General features: G+C 30.5%; 1 protein-coding gene across 1 annotated transcript in view; it reads right to left on the bottom strand.

Annotated features, from left to right (window-relative positions):
• Myo28B1 (Myosin 28B1) overlaps positions 1-22967 on the bottom strand; it is a 44923-nt gene extending 21956 nt beyond the window's left edge. Inside the window, exons 1-4 of the mRNA XM_065502229.1 lie at positions 22689-22967; positions 4189-4461; positions 2966-4087; positions 2342-2857 (exon numbers count right to left, since the gene is read on the bottom strand). Of these exons, the coding sequence (XP_065358301.1) occupies positions 2342-2857; positions 2966-4087; positions 4189-4461; positions 22689-22712 (1935 nt within the window). The 5' untranslated portion in view covers positions 22713-22967. The remainder of the gene's footprint in view (positions 1-2341; positions 2858-2965; positions 4088-4188; positions 4462-22688) is intronic.
• Positions 22968-24178: the final 1211 nt, after the last annotated feature.

Here is a 24178-nt window from a genome sequence, read left to right as displayed (position 1 = left end):
CGATAATAGCCCCTAAATAACTTACAAACATGATTGATACATCAATATATCCGCTATAAACCCGAATCGGTTGCTATTTAAAATCGAGAAAATCGGCCCACAAATGGCTGAAATATAAGGGACAACCTCGATATTTGGCCTATTTTTGATCTGGATCACTAAGTCATTAATATAGACAATATGGATATCTAATGAAAAACAATTTTCAAACCAATTTTTTTTTTTAATTTTTTGAAAAAAAATTTCGACTAAGGACCATACATACGTATCAGGAGAATACGTATGTAATATTTCAAAACTCATTTAATTTTTTTGAATTTGGTTCTCATTTGAAATCTTAAATGAAATTACCAAGCGTATAAAAGATTAGGGTGGTCCTTAATAAACGAAAGTTGGATTTTGGACATTCTCACCCTCCAGTTTGGTGAACATTAGTAAAAAAATCATCCTGAAAAAATTTTAGGTAAATCGGTTGGGGATAAGACGTGCCGCAAGCCCTCTGAAGTTTTGAGATGCATTTACAAGGGGAAAAAAATGCATTTTTTCAGTTTTTGTAAAAATTTTGCCATTAAAAAATTACTTTTGTAATTTAATTTAAAACAATCGAAATGTGTACGTAATTGTCGTTCGAATGAGACATAAAAAACAGAAATCGGTCAAAAAATGTTAAAGTTATTAAAAATTCGCCAGGCCATTAACGTGCCTCAGGCCACTAGAACAAGAAATGTAGGAACAAAATTAATATATTTTGATAAATATTAAAATAAAAGCTCATTTTTACTTAAAATATGTCCATATATACTTGTATATGAGTGTTTGTCTTCGTAGGATACCGTTAACCTATTCTTAGGTATGAACAAAAAAATACAAAACTCCATTTTCAAATTTTTAAAAATTTTGTTAAACAAATTTCACAATTTTTTGATCATCTCATTGTGATTTATTAAGAATATAATAGGGAATAAAAATGTGAAAATATTATGAAAATATCTCTTATAGTTTTTCCGTACCTGCGATTTAAATTTTGAAAATTTCGAGAAAAACCAATTATTTGGCAATTTTTAGGCCAATGAGCTCTATTTCCTTACTCTTATGAATTTTAAGTAAAACCTATTGAGAATATTATAGTCCAGATAATTCTAAATATACTCTGAAACTTTTACTAAAATCGGAAAACGTTAACGCTTAAATCGTTAAGGTCAAAAGTCAAATTTTTCAATATTTGGAATTTCTCCTGGAAAGATTTCGAAATGTTCGAAATGTTCGAAATGTTGTATGTTTTTGGGCCGATTTTGATGAAATTTAACAAAAATATTACACAAAGCCTAGTATTTACAAAAACAGCAGAAAAATTAAAATTAACCCTATATAGCACTTGGTGTTAAAATGACCCCAAACTTTCAAAACCATAAAAAAATTATGATTTTAAAAGTTTGAGGTCATTTTAACCCCAAGTGCCATTAAACGTTAATTTCCATTCTTGTGCTGTTATTATAAACCCTAGAGTTTATGTTATATTTTTGTTAAATTTCATCAAAATCGGCCCAAAAATATACAACATTTCGAAATCTTTCCAAGAGAAATTCTAAATATTGAAAAATTTGACCTTTGACCTTCGTTTTAATGGTGTTTGTTGTTATTTTTTAAAAGAAGGACAAAAAAGACCCATGTATTGGTTATTTAGAGAGTTAGCATATTATACAAAAATGTTCTTCGTAACATTTTACATAAATTTGCTAAATACATTTTATACCTAAATGTTCTTTAAAATAAAATTCTTAATAAATGCGAAATTAACCCTAGGCTCTCTTTTGTTATGTCTTATTTCTGGCTTTCTGGTTGAATTTTCCATTTTGATGTATTCAGGGACTTATAGTAAAATTTCACGTATAATTTTTTTGCAGAACATTTTAGCCCCTTAAATCCTTGTTTTAATGATGGTTTTTGCACTTTTTTAAAATAAGGACAAAAAAGACCCATGCCTTGGGGATTTAGAGGGTTAACATATTCTACAAAAATATTCTCCGTAACTTTTTACATAACTTTGATGAATACATTTTATACCTAAAATGTAAGGATCACATGGTTTCTTACGACGATTAATAATAAGAATGTGCCAGAGTTGGGAAACTTTAACATCAAATGAAATTCAGATGCAAACTTTCAAAACGCCGATACACGTGTCTTTTTTTTGTCTCCTCTATCAAAATTTATTGGTCGGACCTTGTAATTTTGGAAAAAAATTGATTTTGTTGTATAGTGTTATTAAAGGTTCTTCTACTGTATGTTTAAAGAATGACGAATTTTTCATAATATTTATAATATAATAAGTAATACTTACATTTGGCTGCTTATTTTCATTCGGCTTAATGCACCTTATGAAAAACGGATGAGCCGCTGCCAACGTCTTCATCAGCAAATCCAACGAATTGCGAAATTTCACCGACAACGTCAACTGTTTCTTCATTGTATCGTGTTTCGGTGTTTGCGGGAAAATATCCTTTAAGAATTTATTCTTTGACTTTTGGATCATATCACCCAAATCCATACTAAAGGAATCTCGATTCTTTTCGAGAAAACCATGAGGATTATACATGACTATGCCAGCATAGTGGCGTATACCGAATATGGAATCTTGTGTGGATTTGGGTTTAACATAAATCGAACGATTGCCATGTTGTACGTGTAGTTTTTCGAGCAGTGTTTGATCCGAACCTTTGGGGAATTTTGACTCTTCATCGATGAGAGACATAATGTTAACCGATTTCATGCCGATCAGATCGAGTATTTCTTGGTTGTCTTGAAATTCGATGTGTTGCCAGTTAATGTTTTCATTTTCGTATTCTTGCTGTTCCATCTGGGTAAAGAGAGGAAGGTTAAAATTAAAAGTTAAATTAGCTTGTTGTTAGAACTTTTTATAATATATTAAAATTTAAAATTATTAGATTATAAGTCTTTTGCTCACCTTGAATATATGTTTCACAAAGAATTGTTGTAAATTTTCATTGGCATAATTAATGCACAACTGTTCAAAGCTATTGTCGGTGAAATTTTCAAAACCAAATATATCCAAGACACCTATCGAATTCATCGATTTGCCAGGATCCCTATCTATTGTTTCGTTAATGCGTTGAACAATTCTCACAAAAATACTGCCATACAGAGACTTGACAAAAGCATCTCTGCCCTCTAGAGCCGACTCTTTTGAAAGCGGCGTCACTACTTGCTCACCATGCACCAAAATAGTCTTTTGTATTAAAGCCGTACATAAGGACTCCATTGTTACTCCCAACAAAGAGGACACTCTTGTAGCGTTTGTGGCATCATTGACCTCTGAGGCAGCCATATTTTGAACTTCTGTGGCTTTGAAATTCAAGTTGCCCAAATGTAAAATGGCTGCCAGCAAGGTAAAGATATTCCATACTTCCTCGGGCTTAAAGGATAACACCTGCATGGCGGATCGTATGTCGGCGAAATCCTTCATATCATTCTTCCCTTTCAGAGTAGTGCAGCCGCCTTGAGCTAAATAGTTGTATTTTGTGGCAGATGTTTCAGTGAGCTCTAGCTTCCTTCTCTCTTCTGGAGACAGTCCGGCCAACATGCAGTAGAATATGTGATAATTACGTTCATCTTGATTTTGTGAGACTATGCGTGATTTCTCCAATAAGTACTGTTCAATTTTAGAGCCTTGAATGTTGCCCGCTTCGGTGAAACGTATATCAATGTATTTGCCGAAACGTGAGGAGTTATCATTACGCACTGTCTTGGCATTACCAAAGGCTTCCATAATGGGATTAGCTTCGATAATCTGCTGCTCAATCCATGAATGTTTGCCACTTATGGCGGCCAAATATTGCAGGATTAATTTTGTGCTTTCTGTTTTACCAGCTCCAGATTCACCACTTATCACTATACATTGATTGGCTTTGTCACGATTCATCTCTTGGAAAGCATTATCACTAATGGCAAAGATATGCGGTGGTAAATCATTAATTTTCTTGCCGCGGTATTCGGTTATTTCTTTATTCGTGTAAATGGGCAAGACTTGGTAGGGATTTATGGCCACCAGCATGGAACCGGTATAAGTCTGAAAGAAAAGGAATAAATATGTTGTTTGTAAGTAAAATAGTTTTCAGGAAAAGTAATTGTATCTAAGGAGTTCTGTACTAGTTCTCTACTCATACTCACATAAATTTTCTTCTCACGATATCTTATCTCTAAATTCCTTAATATCGTATATTCCTGCAGATCGCCCAGAGTTATCATATCTTCGACACCCGCCTGTGACGTCAAATGCATGGCCTTCACAATGTCACCATTATTCACCCAATACTGTTTGTTGTCATCGTCACAAATCAAAGTGCGCGTCTTATCGGTGCGCACAATGCGAGCACCAAAAGGTACCGCAAATTCGATTTCTTTTATTTGCTGGGGTTGTGGCTTCACCCACACATATTCACCCTGTAATAAAAAATAAGAACAAATATTAAATCATAAAATAATCAATTTTATTAACTAATTATTCGAATGATTCATGCAATTTATAGGCAAGTTAGATATAATGAAAACAATATTGTTTATAATAAATTTCCTGAGTGGAAAAATAAATATACGAATTTATGATTATTTAATATTTCCATTTAATATTTTAATGCTTTTGGAATTTCTTAAAAATATATTCGCTTGTTGTTGCATTTGTATAACTAATAACCGAAACTTTAGAATCGCATGCAAAAATAAATTATTATCAGGCTGACCAAATTCCATGTACTACAAATCAATTTATACTTGCATGCACATCTACATGTTTATGTTTATTTTTTACGATCAAAGTCTTTAAATTATCACAATTTGTGTTTAAATTAAAAATAATTCCGAAGAAATTTTACCTCAATTTTTAGAGCTCTAACCCGCAAGAGTGCCTCAAGGTATGCATTGCAAAACACCAACTATCTCAAAAAGTAATTATATATTTTTTTTTAAATTTAACTGTGACTTTAGTACAGATTTGTTAACATTTCCCTTGAAGATCGAAATGCATTCTGACTAGGGTTCATACGCGGGAAAAATTTCCCGGGAATATTTTTTTGTTAATTTTCGTGATATGTTTGTCGGGAATTTTCGGGAATTTCTTCATAAGTTTTCTTCTAAAAGTTACAATATTCTGATTCGTTTCGATGGCCAAATTTGTTGCTAATTTGTATTATATCCATAGATTTAGAATTTTTCGATTCTAGCAACAGATAGTCAGTTGGCAAACCCTACCGTAACCCTACCACAGCAGAAAAATTCTGTTATTAAGAATCAATCAAATTTGAAGTTTATACTACTCTAAAAGGAATTATTTTTTTATTTATTTATTTATTCATTATTTAATTATATTTTAATTATTAAGATAGCATTACAACTTTAATGATTCAAATTTGTTTATTTAAAATCAGATTTGTCTAATTAAACAAAGAATTTATCGAATTTATAATGATTAAAACTACGACTGTGACACAACCGATCAAATGCCACTATTAAATTAGAAACCCTGATAAAGGCTGGACCAACATTGTACAACCAAATATATGTATATATTTAATTTCCTCTCGGGAAAGAAAAAAGTCCGGGAAATTAGGAACCCTAATTCTGACTTTTAGTTTTTGTTCTGTCAGCTGTTTTGTGAGTGATGTCATAATTTTAGCACGTGAAATTGTGTGTAATTTTTTTTATACTCTCCACCACCATAAGTGCTGAATGAGGGTATATATAAGTTTGTCATTCCGTGTGTAACATTGAGAAATATTCATCTGAGACCCAACAAAGTATATATATTATTGATCCTTATGAAATTCTAAGTCGATTGAGCCATGTCCGTCTGTCTGCCCGTCTGTCTGTATGTGTAAAACACGCTCACGTCCAAAATACGCAAACAAACATAGTAGAGTTGCAAGAAAAATGTTTGTTATTGTCCTAAGCAGTTTGGTATTGAAAATCAGCGAAATCGGTACTGTGGAACCAGAGTTATGAATTAAAATGTGGGACAACCTCAAAAAAAAAATTGATAATTTTCATATATTTTTGGTAATTGTTGTAAATATATTACATCTATTATCATAAAATTTTGCACTCGTTACTTTTATTATAAAAGGAGTAACTCTGGTGAAAATTATAAGAATCGGTCCATGATTTCTCCTAGCCCCCATAAAAATTTCTTCCCGAAATATGGTTCTATGGTCATCCATAGAAAATTCAGCAAGAATAAGTTTCGTGGTAAAAAAAAATATATTACAAAATTTTTCGTGGAACGGCCCATATTTGACGTGGATCGGCCCATAATCAATCTCCAGTTTGATTCAACGAATCAACACCAAGGAGAAAGAAAGAAAAAACACAAAAAAAAAACATTCATAGCTGAATTGTTAACCAAAGGTTGACTACAGCAACACTAATAAAATGATAAATTTGTAATAATAACAATACACATATATAATATTTGAAATTTCGTCTAATTTACAAATAATATAAATATGAATTAGGCTTCCCATATTCTAATTCCTTGATGACGCCCTTGGCAGGGTAGAAAATGCGTTCCAATTTGCCAATTGTCTAAAATTTTAGTATTCAGTGATATTCTTTGAATTATTACAAATAAATTATAATAAAAATGAACTTAAGCCTAATTAAAAATTTACTTTCAAATTATATAAAAAAAAAAATTAGCATACATTTTTTATAAATGACGCTATCAAGTTGAAATTAGACATAAATAATCCCCATATATACCAAAATCGATGTACCTAATTCTATGAAGATCGGCCGATAATTGGTTATAGCTCCCATAGAAGGACCACTTCCGAAAAACACAATAACCTACATAAATATATGAAAAATATCAATATCAAAGCAAAATTTCACAAAGATCCGTAATATATATTTAGAAATCATACTACAGGATTTGATGAATATCGGTACATATTTGACCATAGCTATCATATAAGGTCCACTTCCAAAAATCAGATAAGTACTCATAAATCTCTTATAAATGCCGTTATCATGATAAAATTCGGCAAAAATAATACTCATATACATAGATATCACTGTACCAAATTTTATGCAGATTGGGCGATTATTGGTCATAGCTCCCCTTAGGGGGGAGTCCCCTATAAGGCCCATTTCCGAAAATGATATTAACCTTAAAACATATTTAAAACATATCGATATCAAAATGAAATTACGCACAGATCAGTAATTTGTATCCAGTAATCATACTTCTTGATTTTGTGAATATAGGTCATATTTAACCATAGCTCCCATATAAGGTCCACTCCCGAAAATCACTAAAATCCTCATAAATTTCTTAGAAATATAGTTATCAGATTGAAATTCGAAACAAATTTATTCAATATATACAAAAATCGATGTACCAAATTTTATGATGATAGGCCCATAATTGGTCATAGCCTCCATATAAGAACCACTTCAGGAAAAAACTTTAACCTGCACAAATATCCAAAAAAATCTATACTAAACCAAAAAATTACCGATCAGTAATTTGTATCCAATAATCGTACTACAAGATTTTTTAAATATTGGTCCATAATTCGGCCTAGCTCGCATATAAGGGCCACTCTTGTTAATAGCGTTGTTTATATGAAATTCAACAAAAATAGCCCTCAAATACTTAGGACCATAATAGGTCATAGCATCCATATATTAAACCAAAATAGTACAAATATCAGTAATTTGTATTCAAAAATTATAGTACTGAATTTTGTGAATATTGGTGCATAATTGGCCACAGCTCTCATATAAATACATAAAAATCACGTTAAAATATTTTATGACAATCCCACAACCCAATATCTTGAAATTTGTCTAAATATATTTGTATACCCTTTTATATACTCTGTTTCTTCATTTGAGGTTAAAAGGGAAAAATGTTGATCCAAACGTATAAACTAATTATTAAGTATATAAATTGTTAAATTGCATACGTTCTAATAGGAATTTCAGTTATAAATTGCTGAATTAGATATGTACAATTTTGTGTACATTTGAAATAAAATATCTTCTACGTAAACTAGTCTTTCTAACAATTGTTATATTATTTTAGTTGTTATACCATCATATTTAGGTGGAGGGTATTTAAGATTCGGCATGGCCGAATATAGTACTCTTACTTGTTTTAGTTCTTTTTCATTAGTTTTTCAAGAAAATAATATCATAATTATTGTTTTTTACACCTAAACCGACAACAATGCCCTGAATTACTAAACTAATTTTGCAAATTAGTTTCTGATGGCTGTTCTGAGTTAATTGGGTCATAATTACCATAAAAAAATTATTTGACAACTTTTTTTTTAGTTTTTTTTTAAAGTTTGCGGGTTATAGGGTGAATGTTCAATATATCGCCAGTTCTTTGGTTAGAAAATCCTTGAAATGTTATCGAGATTTAAATGTTATAAATACAAAAAGCTAACAACATTTTCATAACGAATCAGCATTAATCTATTACCAAAATAAAAATATATATTTGAAGTTGTCATAGTCTTCTTTCAGGTGTTATTTTGGTAATACCTTCACATTTAAGCCGTACCCATGCTATGAATGCAGTAAATTTCGGGTCACATATTTATACCGAAGCTTAATTTAAATAGAACAATATCCTAATAGACCTACATACATTAGAGCAACTCCCTTCGTATCGAGAAGAAAATACTGATTTTGTAAACCTTGGTTTGTCTAATAATGTTCCCCGCCTGAATATACCCAAGTGCAGTAGGTATTGGATTTTGAGTCTCTCTTGCATATTCTTCTTTAAAATAGTTCGCTATCCAAGAAAACTCTTAAGAGTTTTACAGCTCCAGCTAATATTAATGCTACACCACTGGTAAAAAGTGATTTTACTGAAATCAGTATCATCAATTCATCAGCGTAAATCAAAATACTAGATTATTAGTTGGTCAAGTTTGGATACAGGGACATTTATAATCCTTTGGTTGTGGTATTGAATAGGATAGATGAATGGGAGTTGGAAGTAACGGTGCTCAGGTGGTCTATATTATATCGTAATTATTTGCCACTGCGCTTTTTAGCTCTATGTTGAATATCCAATTATCTTTACGGGAAATCTCAACTCTCCAAAGCTTTGTAATGAAATTAATTTTATTGGAGCAACTACATATAACGACAGGCTCATCAAACCAAATCAATTTTAATAAGTTAAGTTAATTTTACTTTATTGCAAAATGATGTACAATCGAATCGCACATATGCATTCAGAAAATGAAAGTTCACAAAGAAATGCCCGTTTAAGATATCGTAAAAATTTAAACAGACTGTTATGTTTTCCATGAATAATAAGAAAAATAATGTTGAAAAAATAAATTTTAGTATAATTTTTATGCAATTGAATATTATGATGCTGCATATTTGACTATCTAATCTACTCCCATGTCCACGCTTTTGAACGGACAACTAATAATTAAATAGCAGATCAATTCCAATAATGAATACTTTTTTGAAAAATATGACAAAAAATGCTTTTTATTGAATTTTGCATAGATACAAATTTTTCAAATTGAAATAAAATTTTTATTTATGAATATTTTTTAATGAAATTTCACAGTTATGTAGATTTCTATTTAAAATGCAAAAATGAAAACAAATTTTGAAATTTGTTATCAAGTATCCCGCAATTGCTAAAAAAATCTTGAAAAATCCCAAAAATGGGATTTTTTCATTTTTTGGTTATAATATCCATAACAGGAGCAGGGTTATCGGAACCCTTTACAAAATAATTAAGAACTTATTGGGCCATCTAAAATAGGTTACTATATTTTGATATCGAATATGCGATTTGAGAATTTTTGCCCTAAAGTTGAATTTTACATAAAAAATAGGCATTTTTTGAATGGACCTGCTCCCGTCGGTATCAAAAATTATAAATGTTCTTTTCATTTAAAATATTTGGCGTAAAGTTAGCTTTTCAAAAAGTACAAATTCATTATACATCCTGTTAGAAATTTTTTAGATAACCAAAAAATTGCGAAAAATCGCCTTTTTTAATGTTTTTAAATTCAAATGAATATAACTTTGGACTCAGCCAAGATTTTTAAACACTTATTTCTTTATTTGATTGTTAATCCTATAAAAGAAAAATGGATAAAATCGGAGAATATTTGGAACCGAGGTCACCAAAAAACTGATGTAGGGTGGGTAAAAATGTTGAAAATTAAATTTTCAAATGCGAATATCTCCTAAGCTATAAGAGATAATAAATCGTAACACAAACGAAGAAATAGGATAATTTTAAAAATTGAACATACCCGAGGTGTCCCACTTTGGGAACCAATGGTCCCGCTCCTGGTGGGCTCATGAGGTCCAAATTCAAAACTTAAATTCGACTACACTACCTCTTTGCACATGTGGAATTTCATTCAAATCGGTGTAAGGGTTTAGAAGTTACAGATTTATTTTCATCTTTTTTTATTCTCATACCACTGTGCGTCACATACATCAGCAAAAACACGTTATACCCTCCCCAATATGGTGGTGTAGGGTTTAACAAACGACAAAGTTGAAAAGTGAAGTTATTGTGTTTTGTTATGGACCTCATCAATTTCTTATTGTCATCTCTGAGCATTGCCCTAAATCCGATATTCTAAAAGTAGCGATTTAAGGTATCATAACTAAGTTTATAACAGAATATAATTTAATCCGTTATTAATTTGTTTAAGGCTTTCAAGTTTAATGTTACAGTTGAGGTGGCTATAATTTTTTGCAACCTATAAAATACCTATGATTAATATTTAATTTGAGCTTTTCTTCTTTTATATTTCCATTACCGAAACAAATATTTATGTATCTAATAAAAAATAAAAACTGATAATATTATCTAGGAAAAAAAACCTATAAAATAATCAATATTTGAAAGTTGAGTCATTTAAAAAAGACAATGTTATAAAATTTATTAGAAGTAGATAAAATATAACGTGGTAGGCTTCTTCTACGAAAAACAAGAGTTAAAATTATGTTGTAAATATTTACAACATGCTTGTAAATATTGAACATATTGTTTAAAAATATTAATTAATGAGTAAATATTTATATAAATAAAATGTTTATTTACGCGTAGCGTATTTTTTTGATAAATTATAACAGGTGCTAAATTGATAAACCTTTTGAGACAGACAAAAGTACTCAGTGTGATAATCAGTACAATTTTAAAACAGATACAAAAATTAATATTTTTTACACTTGAAAGAAAAAAGAACTGATAAGATTTGTTTTATTTATTAGTTAAAAGTCTTACAAAAAATAATGAATTTCTAAAATTAAAAAAAAAACAATTATTGAGGGAGTAGTATTTTACTTTTTTATGTGTGGTCTAATCGTATTCCTTATTTGTTTAAATATTAATTTATTTGATTTATTTATTAAATTGTTTTTAACTCAAAACAAATAAATTATAAATTAAATTATTTTACTCTTATTACAATAGTATAGGAATTGTATAAAATTTGTTATGTTAGTGTTAATTTGTTTAAATAAAACTTTTATTTCGTTAACAATGAAGTCATGGTTTTATTCAAACATTAAATTTAATAGATACTGCTCGCACTTGATAATTTTTTTTTGAACAATAAATTTTAATTAAAATATTTTTATTATTGCTAAGAAACTAAATAAAAGCTATTAATAATGATGAGGGTTTTTGATTATTGTTCTATTGTAAATTATTGGTGCAAAATATCCGTATCTAGGTCTAAGTCATTCTGACTTTGTACATTTTGTTAAAAATTTTATGTTGTACCAAATTATCAGCTAAACTTGCCATACATATAGATTGACCAGGAAACGAATTATGTCCATACCGACCAACAAAGCGTCATATGCTGGAAGTTTTGCTTTACTTATTTAATTTTAAAAACACACCGATTGCTCAACAAAGCTAATGGTGAATGTGTTTTATCGGTTTCAACGAGCAAGAGACGGTTTGTGCAGTTCAAAAGTGGTGATTCTGACACGAAAGACAGGAATTGGATGCACTACTACATGGAGATTGTTGTAAAATTCTACAAGATCTTGCAAATAATTGGGACCTACTCAAGCAGCAAAATCGATGGCGAGCAGCAGGATTCATTCAAAAGCAGGGAAATTTGGTACTATACGAATTGAAGCTAAGAGACATTGTAACCGCTTTTGTATGTCTGAAATGCTTCTTTGCACCGAATCATTACTTGCGATGAATAATGGATCCATTACGATAACCCAAAGAGTAAGATATTGTATTTGAAGCGCGGTTAACCAGACTAATCGACACCAAAGCCAAATATCCATAGAGCTAAGGTAATTCTCTGTATATGAGACCATCATAGGGAATCTGTACCGAACGCAACAGATTCGTTGGAATCTAGCATTGGACGAAAAACGCCCAGAATATGCGGTCATACATGAAACCGTAATATTTCAACATGAGAACGCAGACCACGTGTTGCAATACCTGTTAAAAATTATTTAGAATGAAGTGGTTTTGAAGTTTTGCCTCTCCCGCCTTATAGACTTTGCCCCATCCGAATAATATTTGTTTCGATCGATGTATACGATTCACTTCTCAATTCAGTATAAACTTTCACCTCTGTTGTAATCTGATCAGCTACTGATATTGATTTTGCATTTTATATCCTTCACCATGAGTGGCAATTGTATATATAAGTTGTCATTCCGTTTGTAATTTCTACATTTTTCATTTGCGACCCAACAAAGTATATATATTTTGGATCGTTATAGATAGCGAAGTCGATATAGCCATGTCCGTCTATCCATTAGTCCGTCTATCCGTCTGTATTTTGAAATCAACTTTTCGTATCACCCAAATAACTTACATTCATGATTCATACATCAATATATCGGGAATTCTTCTGGCTCGGTTGTATTTAAAATCGACAAAATTGACCCACAAATGGCTAAGATATAAGCAAAAAACCGGGACAACCTCGATTTTTGGCCTATTTTGTATCTATATCTAGATTACTAAGTCATTAATATAGACAATATGGATATCTAATGATAGATATTTCAAAGTCAATTGCAATGATGCATAGTTGGACCTACAATGGGTCAAAATCGGGAAAAACATTTTTAAACCCGAATTTTTCTTTTCATCAAAAAAAATTTTGTTCTTATAAATTCTTTAAAAAAAAAATTTGGAAAAAATTTCCAAAAAAAAAAATTTGTTTGCCCAATAATATTTAAAAAAATTTATCGTTGAAACTCGTATTGTTTACAAATAAATAACCGATAATTTTCAGCACTTGGTGGCTGTGAATGCTGTCCTCTGGATTAAAAGGAGGGAAGTGGTAATGTTGATCAGATGTAAATTGGATCTAAGAAAGTCCTAAGTAGGCCTGTGAAATTATGCCATTTATTGTTTTGTTGGAAACAAATTCAAAACATAAAATTTATTCGGTAAAAAATCTACCTTTTCGTGATTTTTCTTATTTCTCAGAAATGTATCAGTATCAAAAGACTCTTAAATATATTATATCTGGGCGATTTAGAAAACCTTTGTAAACCTATATACAAATATTGGTTTTCGTCGTTATCTATAAGGTTCCAGAATTTATATACTTTATGGTGGCACAACCGCATAACAAAACTATATGTGAAGGGTATAATAAACTTAAAAATTTTAAAAGTACTAATTGAAATATTTTTCTCTTTTTTTATCGAACTTCTATGCAGAAATTCATCATGTCAGATAAATAATATTAGTTTTTTATATTTTCAGCTATTTGTTGCCATTAATAACTTTTTATCTAGTATTTTCGTACGACTTTTTCATTTTATTTAAACACTTGTTTTAAAATGTTTTAACAAATATTTGAACAAATAAGTAATAGGAATTTAAGCACTCAAATAAGACAACCATAATTAATTGTCAGTTAAATACTTAAGACATGGGAAATACCGTCTATTAACAAATACTTATAAATAATATAATTCTATAATATTTAAGTGTTAAAGTTAAAGGTGGCCAGTCTTGTTAAGCTCTAGACAACAACGTAGTGAAGAGTGCAAAACCAATCAGTAAGAGTGTTATGCTTCAGTGTGCCGAATATTATATATCCACCACAAATATAATCTGTTCATATTTGCACGAGTTCCAGGTTCTCCTGTCAAAGACCTAACTCAGTTTTCAGAATGTATTAGTAAAAAAAACTATGTGAAAATAAAAACAATACTCATATGTGTAATTTTTTTGTTTGAGTTTTTTTCTAGTTTCCGCTCTATGTATATTTTCTCTATGTTACAAAATTTTACTAACCCGCGGTGGTCACCTTTGACAACCTGTATCTCATCTAGTATTCTAACAGGGTGGTCAAAAATTGAATTTTTTTAAAGCCTACAATTTTTTCATACATCATTTTCCAATCGGACCAGTAGAGTAAGTTCGGGTAATGTGGTATAGGCGGGTATAGGGTGGTATAGCTACTTATCTCTAAAACTAAGATCATAGGAGTAACGGTACCAAGCTTAAGAGTTTTATGATCTCAGAAAATTCACATTGGGTGAGTGTACTTAATTTTTGCAGGTCATGATAATAGTCAGTTGTAAAAAATCAATGTGATCTTGTTGTAGACTTTTTTTGTGATCTGTTACAAATTAATTTTTTTCTAAAATCACGTGTTTTAAACTTCAATAATTTAATTTTAAAGTCAAATGGGAATATATTGCTATTAAAGAACACATGCAACAATATATCATATTTAGTGTATATGTTTAATTTTATAATAATTTCAATAAACCACGTGGTCGGCTAATGTGGTATAGCTAAAGAATTTCAAACAAATAATATTCCAATGAAAGGCGAAGTAAGAAAATCGGCAGCGGAGGATTTGAAGAAAGCTATCTGAGCTATTAGAAACAACGAGATGGACATTATTTTCGCATCAGTCATTCAATGTCTGCCACGAAGCGAAGAATGAATTGAGGAGCTTCTGGTAAGCTTGGTAAGCTTGGTAAGCTTGGTCAGCCGCCAACTTTAACAGCATCCATTGAAGATGATTTAAATAAAATGCAACTCATTTACAAATTAAAATACTATGCATCGGTTATGTGGTTTAGTATACAATATTAACAGAACATGGTATCCCACATTACCCGAACTTACTCTAGTCAGACGAATCAGATTTATTACCACTTTATTACACTTGACCACACAGTGACACGCCGCATGTCAATTGGAGCAAGGACATGCTTACTCGTTACATGTTCCATGACTGATAGCGAACCTACTTAAGAAGGTCTTCCAGGTATGTAAGGAAATCTTCCACGTAATGCCTCATAGAATGTCTACATAGGAACTTCCATTATAGGCCGTCAAATGAAAGCCTAATAGATGGTCTGCTGAAGAGGATTGTTTAGGAAAATATTATTAATGAATTCAATTTCAAACTAAATTATGGACTTTAAAAATCACGTGTGGAGTTGTATAAACGACTACTTCGGCGAAATTTAAAATCGTTTACCTTCTGATTTCACGTAACGGTTTAATTATTCATTTGTATTACTCGCTTAATAAAGAGAGAACGATGGCGTATTTTTGGAACGCGGTTTTTGTTTTTAATAACTTACATATATGTCATTTTGAACGGTACATGTATGTCTCTTATTCTCGCTTAGTTATTGAACATTATTGTGTAAACAACAAAGTTTTTTGATTCGAAAATGTCGAATTTTTTGTCTACAAAAGGTTATATGCGGGAAGTTTCGCTTTACTTCTTTAATTTAAAAAATGTGTTCCATCGGTTTCAGCGTACGATAGATGGTTTGTGCGGTTTAGAAGTAGTGATTTTGACACGGAAGACAAAGACCAGTCAGCCAAAAATGTTTGAAGACCAAGAATTGGAGGCATTACTTCATGAAGATTGTTGTCAAACTCAGCAAGAGTTTTCATGATCGTTGAGAGCTACTCAATTAGCAATTTTATGTCTGAAATGCTGCCTGAACACTATAGAAGTAAATCATCCGAATCATTACTTGCGATGAAAAATAGGTTCATTACGATAACACGAACCGTAAGAGATCGTATGTTAAGCCCGGCCTACCACCCGAATCGATACCAAAGCCAAATATCTATGATGCTAAGGTAATGCTCTGTATTTGGTGCAACCAAAAGGGTCCTAACTATTATGAGCTGCCGAAATCTATTCAGACTAACAAAGGCCAATACTTTCAAAATAAAAAAAATCGGGCATTTTTAAGTCATACACCGAATACATTTTATTATATTGTTACGTTTTGACCCTTTCAAAACGTTGGTTTATTTCCTTTAAATAAACCGGATACTTTTGATTGCAAATAAAAGCCATTTATAGTATAAAAATTGTAACAATTCTTTATTTATTTAAAATGTACAACAACCACAGAATTAAATAGTCACTCAATGTTTTTTATACACGTTTATAAATTTGCAGAAATACAGACACGCTTTATAATTTACACGATTTCACTTGAAAAATACAGCACACTTTAAGGCACTCAGTTGATGTTTATTTAAATAACGTCTCTGATAAACTAACTAACGACTGCAACCTCTGCCACTATTTATAACACTGCCATCTGCACTCTAGATTGCTCTTTAACTGTCTAGAACTTTCTAATACATACGCCATCTGTGGTGTACTTTCTACAATGTTCTTTAACTGAATATTCGAATTCGAATATACGGTCGCATCAAACAGCATTGCCATACTTACGATCAATGGTCAACTGAATGCTTTTATTCAATGTTAATAATGCCCACAGATATGTTACTGTTTGCTATTACAGCACTGCTATTTGAAAGCATTATGCTACTTTTAAATCAGCCGTTAAAATCGTTATATTTGAATTCATGTACAATTTCGTAACAATATTACTTCTTCTGCGAGAAGGCATAGTCGTATGAGTATTGCAGCTTTTAGAATGGGTAAATATTTGCTTTGGAAGGCCTACAAAGTGAAGCCCTAGCAGTTTTGTCCACTGATTAAAGTTAAATGACCTTTAAAAGTGATTCATATTCATCTACTACTTATGTAAGCAAGTAGTAAAATTTATCAAATATTTAGAACTCTGTACCCTATTTAGTAGAGCAATCAATTCACAAAACTTCAACAACTACAATCTAATTTAACAAATCAGTCAGTCAGTCAGTCATACATATAAATATTTATTTATTTGCACATTGTTTCTTTTTTTTTGTTTGTCTCAATTTATTTAGTTTCGCATGACAACTTCGCATTTTTTGGCATGATTCATTATTGTATTTGTAATTATTTGCATTTTGATAAGAGTTCAATAATTTACTATCGTCAGATTAGACTTGATTTGTAGCTAAATAAAAAATATTAGCAGTGAGACATTGTTGTCGCCGGCTTATCGATTTATGAATTATCTGTTCTGATATCTGGTTTTTATGTGAGTAATCAAACACAAACGTTGAAACAAAAAAAAAAAAAAACATATGTGGGACTAAAGGATTAAGATACATTTTTGTATATAGGTTTTTATTTATTTACAAGTTATTATACAATGAAACATTATATTTATTGTTGGTATGTATGTATATTTTGTGGTAAACAAATAAGTAAACAAAATAATAATTTGCTTAATTTGTTTGGCAGCAGTAATTAACAGTTATTTTTTTAAGTTTCAATTTCTCATTTAGGAATGCACAGTAGGTCCGTTTGTAATCAATATGTATCATGGTAGCAAATATATATTCATATCTTTTTATAATACAAAGATTCTTCTTTGGAAAAATTCAATGTGACATGTTTATACTAATACTTCCAAAAAAATCGCATGTATCGGTGTCGCGTTCCGGTACCTATCATCATCGTCAATTTAATTACGTATCTGAATTTTGTTATTCAAATAAAAATTTAGTGGACTTAACTAAAATTTAATTTATTGCCTATAATAACACTAGTTTACAAGGTTTTTGCTCATGAATTGAAACATATGGGGATTTATGTATTTAGGTCTTCTAACTTCGGAAAAAATATTAAAAAAAATCCTGGACGTCAAACTTTTGAGATATTTATTAAAAACGAAACATATAAAAATGTACATTAAATTAGGACAAACAAAATTAAAAGTGAAGTGTTTAGTCCTCTTTTTATAATTATTTTCATTTGTCTCCCTCACGGCACTTCAACAGTAGTCTCTTAGCATATACTGATCCCAAAAACCTTGATAATTCCTCTCGAAAAACTTCAAATCTTGATTGAAACGCTCTCCATGTTCGTCACTCATGTGTCCGAGGTTTTCCGGGAAAAAATCCACATGAGAATGTAAAAAGTGAATTTTGAGTGATATATTTACACCCATCTGTTTAAAATTATGTAATAAATTCGCAACAATATCTCTGTAATTTTGACTTTTCTTATTCCCCAAAAATTCTTGAACAACAAGTTTAAAAGAATTCCATGCTGCATTTTCAACATCGGTTAATAGACACTCAAATTTGGTATCAACCAAAATTTTTCTTATTTGAGGATCCACAAATATCCCTTCTTTTTGTTTAGCCTCAGAAAGACTTGGGAACACACTGCATAAATATTGAAATGCTGATTTTGTCTTATCTAAAGCTTTTACGAAATTTTTTAATGTAAATAATCATTTTGAAGTGTTTGTGTTATAGGAAAACCTCGATTTGACTGAATAATTTTTCCGCAAATAAAACAAAAATGGTTTGGGTTTATTTCACACTTTCTAGAAGACATTTTAAAATAGTTTTTGCTTTAGAGTTTTGTATTTAATAGCGATTTATTAACGTTTGTCTACAGGAAAGGTGTACTTTTAAACAGTATTTATTTTTTTCCCGTTAATTTTTTTTGGAATTTGTCAAAAGAATACAACTCTGAAAGTATCTAGTAGCTTCGCCAGAGTGTTGAGTACCCAAAAACGATGTAAATACTTAATTACTAAAATTCCGTACACTACAGTATGCATTAGTAGTACTCAGGGCAGGTGAAAAATAAAAACCCATATATCTCAATATTTTGACGTATAGGTGGGAAACAAAAAATGGTCAATTAACTAGCGTCCCTAGCTCTTCTCAAAAATATAAGTTTCATTCCATGAGCAAACAAAAATGTTTGATTTGTAAACTAGTGTAATCATATTATATAGTTTAGTTTGATTTTCAAAGTATGTCTCATTCGCTATAGTTAGTGTATCGTTTTTCAAAAAAAAAAATATTTTTATTATTTTCAAATGCATATTTAGATGGGTAAATTTTGCCGAAAGAAGATGAAATAATCCTTATTACAAACATTCTAAAGTTTGTAAAAAAACCTTAATTTAAATATTTACAAGACAACTACCCTGCGGGAAATTTGTATCAATTGTTTTAAACGAACTAGTTTAACAAATTTTGTTTTTCTCTGAAAAATTATATAAATAATTTAATTTTTTTTCCAAATGTGAGGGATACTTCCCTTATTTAAAAATTATCTTTTGAAGTAAGTCCGCAGTTATTAATAAAATAAAATAGATTGTATTTCAAAATAATTGAAAATATTTTATGAAAAACTTTATTGCGTTAGGTGCGTGAACTTTTTTAACAACCGCTAAAAAATAATACCGTGTTTTTTCATATTTTTTAATGCTCTATCCCTCTTGTACAATTTATAAAATATTTTAATAAAGTTGTATCAAAAACAAACAAAATTCTTTTGGTTAGTTCCTTGACCTATCACAGAATGCTTAAAAGGTGTCAATTTACTTCCTTTTAGGACATCGCCATGTTAAAGTGACAGGACCCCTTCATATAAAGCATTTGAACTAGAACCGGTCCCTATCATTTTTGAACTAGTCACGTGACAAGTTCTGTGTTAGTTCCTGTTCCCCTAGGGTAACAACAGAAAGCCACATTATTCTATTTTAGATTAAAAACATATTTTTAAAAGATTATGTATCAATTCACAATTTTTTGCCATTTTGTAGATGTAGGCGATAACTAGTAGATTTTGTGTAGCGTTCCGAATCAAATGAAACGAAGTGCTACTAATTGAAGCAATAAAAAATTAGTTTTTGTTTGTTTCTTACTTCAAAGACATACGAATGTCGCGTTCTGGACAGTGAAAATTTCCATATTTATTCTAGGAATAAATTTTATTAAATTTATTTTTTCAATGTACTAGACCGTATAAAAATCCTTTTTGAATTTCACTATTAAACATTTCGAAAGTGTTTTTCTGCGAATAAATTTCACTACAGTTATTTTTCAATGAAAAGTTAAATATCTTGATAAAATGATACTTTAATTTGTGCATTTTATGACTTTAACTTTTTTCCCGCGAGAAGTTTTGCTTTATTTCTTTAATTTGAATAAAAGAACCGCTGAATCACACCAATTGCATGTGTTCCATCGGTTTCAACGTGCGAGAGATGGCTTGTGCGGTTTAGAAGTGGTGACTTTGATATGGACGACAAAGATCGCCCAGACCAGCCAAAAAGAAGACCAATAATTTTAGGCATTAATCCATGAAAATCTACAGGATTCATCAAAAATAAGAGAAATTGGGTACTATACGTGTTGAAGCCGAGAGACCTTGAAAAACTATTTTGCATGTCCGAACGCTATAAAATCATTTTTGCAATGAATCATCATTACTTGCGTTGCAAAATGAATCCATTATGATAACCCGAAGCGTAAGATATCGTATGTGAAGCCCGGCCAACCAGACGAAACGAGCTTAGATAATGCTCTCTATTTGGTGGAATCAAAAGGATCCTATCTATTATGAGCTGCTGAAATCTGTCCAGACCACCTCAGGGAGCACGAATTCATCTGATTCGTTTGAAGCGAGCATTAGCCGAAAATCGCCAAGAATATGCGACCAGACATGAAAACGTAATATTCCATCATAACAACGCTCGACCATATATTGCAATACCTGATAAAAAGTACTTAAAAATAAGTGGTTGGGAAGTGTCGCCTCACCCGCTTTATAGTTCAGACAGTGCCCCGTCTGAATACTATGCATTTGTTTGGTTCAATGTAGAACGCTCTCCATGGGATACACTTCACTTTGGAGCACAGTATCCGAAATTGACATGATTCGTTCTTGGCCTCAGAAGATGAGTAGTTCTTTTGGCTCGGATTACATATGTTGTCAGAAAGATGGCAACAGGTCATGGCTAAAAATGCCCAATACTTTGAATATACATATTTATATTGTATAAATGTTTCAAAATAAAAGCTAAAAATTTTAAAAATTCTCTCAGTTCAGTTCTTAAGAGGTTAAGGATATAATTTTCCCTTTATAGATTTTGTTAAGCACCCGGAAAGAAATATTTGTAGTTAGCTATCATCCCTTATATATGAAAGTTATTAAAAGGTTTTAGTTACGATTCTTTAATTAGTTCCTAAGTAACAAACAATTGAAATACATTATATATACAACCATTACAGATAGATTTGATTACAGATAGAAATGCTCTAAATAAGACTAAATTTCGAATTGATCGTGATTAGTTTATTGTTTATAAAAACATCACATTTTTTATAAATCGCACTAAATATGGACTTTTAAACTTTTCTATCAGGCCTGCCACACATTTTATTCGGAATGGTTTCACTTCCTAGTTAGTATTTCTAACCATTTTCATTTAGCTTCTTCATATTCAGAATTAATAATCCTGTTTTTCTGATTTTAATATGATAATGTTTAGTATATAGATAAATACACATAGATCGAAAACCATAGAGAATTATACATAGAGACGAGACACTCAGTTTTGTCACACAAATCATAGGTATGTCTGATGCAACAACAAAATATATTGACTAACATTTTGTTGATGCATTAATTAGGTGTTTGACAATTGTGTCTTGTCTCTATGTTGCCCTATGTCGGAAACTCTCCTATCAAAGACCTAACTCAGTTGTCAAAAACCTAAGTGGTGAGAATGTACTAGTAGAAAAAACTATGTGAAAACAAAAAGCACACTAGTATGTGTGATTATTTTAAGTATTTTTTTTGCTTGAGTTTTTTTCTAGTTTCCACTCTATGTGTGCTTCTTTATGGTTTGTACATACATATATTAAAACAAAAGTCAAGTTTTTCATAAAGAAATTGAATACAAATTTGAGAACAACAAATAATTATAAATAATCAAATTTAAATTACACTTGGAACACTGAAAGTGGTTTTATTTTCGAGAAACTAGAAAAAACTCAAACAAAGAAATTTACTAACACATTCTCACCACTTAGGTTTTGGACAACTGAGTTAGGTCTTTGACAGTAGAGTTTCTACTCAATGTGTATTTCTCTATGATGGAATTCTGTTTCAATTACTCCTAAATTGTTTTTATTTTTGCACAATTACAACTGGCCACCTTTATTTAAAAAAGTATTTTTTTCTAGTATCACCAGCTTTAACACATGAGTTTTGCTTGATTTGTTTTGATTTCATATTTTTACAGTTCCAACTTGATTTTTTTTTTGTTCTTCTATTGTACTTTTTTCAATTTTATCACAAATTAAAAATAAAACATATTGATAAGAAACAATAATCAATAATTGCTAAAAAAAATAAAGTAAATGCCACATCATTAAAGGGGAATTTATAAAGAATACTTATTTTTAAAACAAAACATATTCTAATTAATATTTTCCAAAATTTTATTGTCACACTCACATGATCATTTTGAAATGAAGACATTTTGTTTGTTTAGTTATTAATTAATTAATATTTTTTATTGATTTTACTCCAATTTAATAAACATTATATGCAAAATTAAAGTTTTTTTTAACTTTTATTATTTCTTAAATTTTAAATATATTTTTTGTTACAATATTTTTTATAGGAATTATTTTTTAACACTATTAAATTATTTAATTTTTTATTTTATAATTTTTCACAAATTTGTTTCTTATCGTTATTTGTTTAACTTTTTGTGTACTTTTTTATATTTTTTTCTTTACAAATATTTGTTTTTTATTTAGCACCACCGTTGTTCACTGTCAACCGTCTTTAACACAAATAATTCTCTTCACTCACAAGCTTGTCTAATTAACCTGCCAAAACAGTTGAAAAAATAGTGCTCTTTACCGCTGTTTTTGTTGTTGTTGTATTTTGATAATTTCAGTGTCAATATCATTTACTGATATCTCTGAATAAATATAGAAAAAACCAAACTAAAATATTTTCTCAGTCTCCTACGCTACATTCATAATTTCGTTGATACTAGTATTAACCCTTAAATGTACTTAAGATTTAAAACAGACAAGACTTTGTAATTTTTTTGTTCAGCGATACACTATTTGTCGGTACCGTGAAATAGCTCCCAAATGAAAATAATCCCAATGAAATAACTCCCAATGAAATAATTCCCAGCAAAAATGAAATAATTCCCAAACTTGCAAAATGAAATAACTGCCAAAGGGTGAAATGAAATTACTCCCAATAATCGGCGCATATAAATTTAATTGTCGCTAAGGTTTTCTCCTCTGGGGTGTATTAAAAACTGGCTTCGCTCAGAAAAGTTTTTTGCATAGACGGCCTTCGGCTGGCCACTAAGGTTTTCTCCTCTGGGATATACCAAAAACTGGCATCGCTCAGAAAAGATTTCTTTCATTGCAGAAAGGTTTTACAATATTTCAGAAAGCCGAATTTAATTCGCACCAGATTAAGGTATCGTTACGACCTGACAAAGGCCGACAATGTAAAAAGATTTTTTTCTGAGCGAAGCCGGTTTTTAATACACCCAGAGGAGAAATCCTTTGCGCCCGGCCGAAGCTTCGCGAAGGCCGGCAGCGCAAAAAACATTGCTGAGCGAAGCCAGTATTTGATACATCCCAGAGGAGAAAACATTTGCGCCCGGTCAAAGGCCGGCAATGCAAAAATAATTTTCTGAGCAAAGCCAGTTTTTAATATTTTGTTTTTGCAAAGTAGAACCTAACAAAAATGAAATAACTCCCTATACAGTGAAATAACTCCTAATTCTCATAATAAAATGAAATAAAAGCCAACAAAAATTTCATTGAGAGTTGTTTCATTGGCAGTTATTGCATTATGAAATAACTCCCAGCTAAAAATTATGAAATAACTCCCTATGCGTTAGGAGTTGTTTCATAATGGGTGTTATTTCATTTTTTCGTGGGGAGTTATTTCATTTGGGAGTTATT

Source organism: Calliphora vicina, chromosome 2 (assembly GCF_958450345.1).
Source record: "Calliphora vicina chromosome 2, idCalVici1.1, whole genome shotgun sequence".
NCBI classification, from domain to species: Eukaryota; Metazoa; Arthropoda; class Insecta; order Diptera; family Calliphoridae; genus Calliphora; species Calliphora vicina.
The sequence above is the reverse complement of the archived record's forward strand: the minus strand, read 5'-3'. Positions and strand labels throughout refer to the sequence as shown.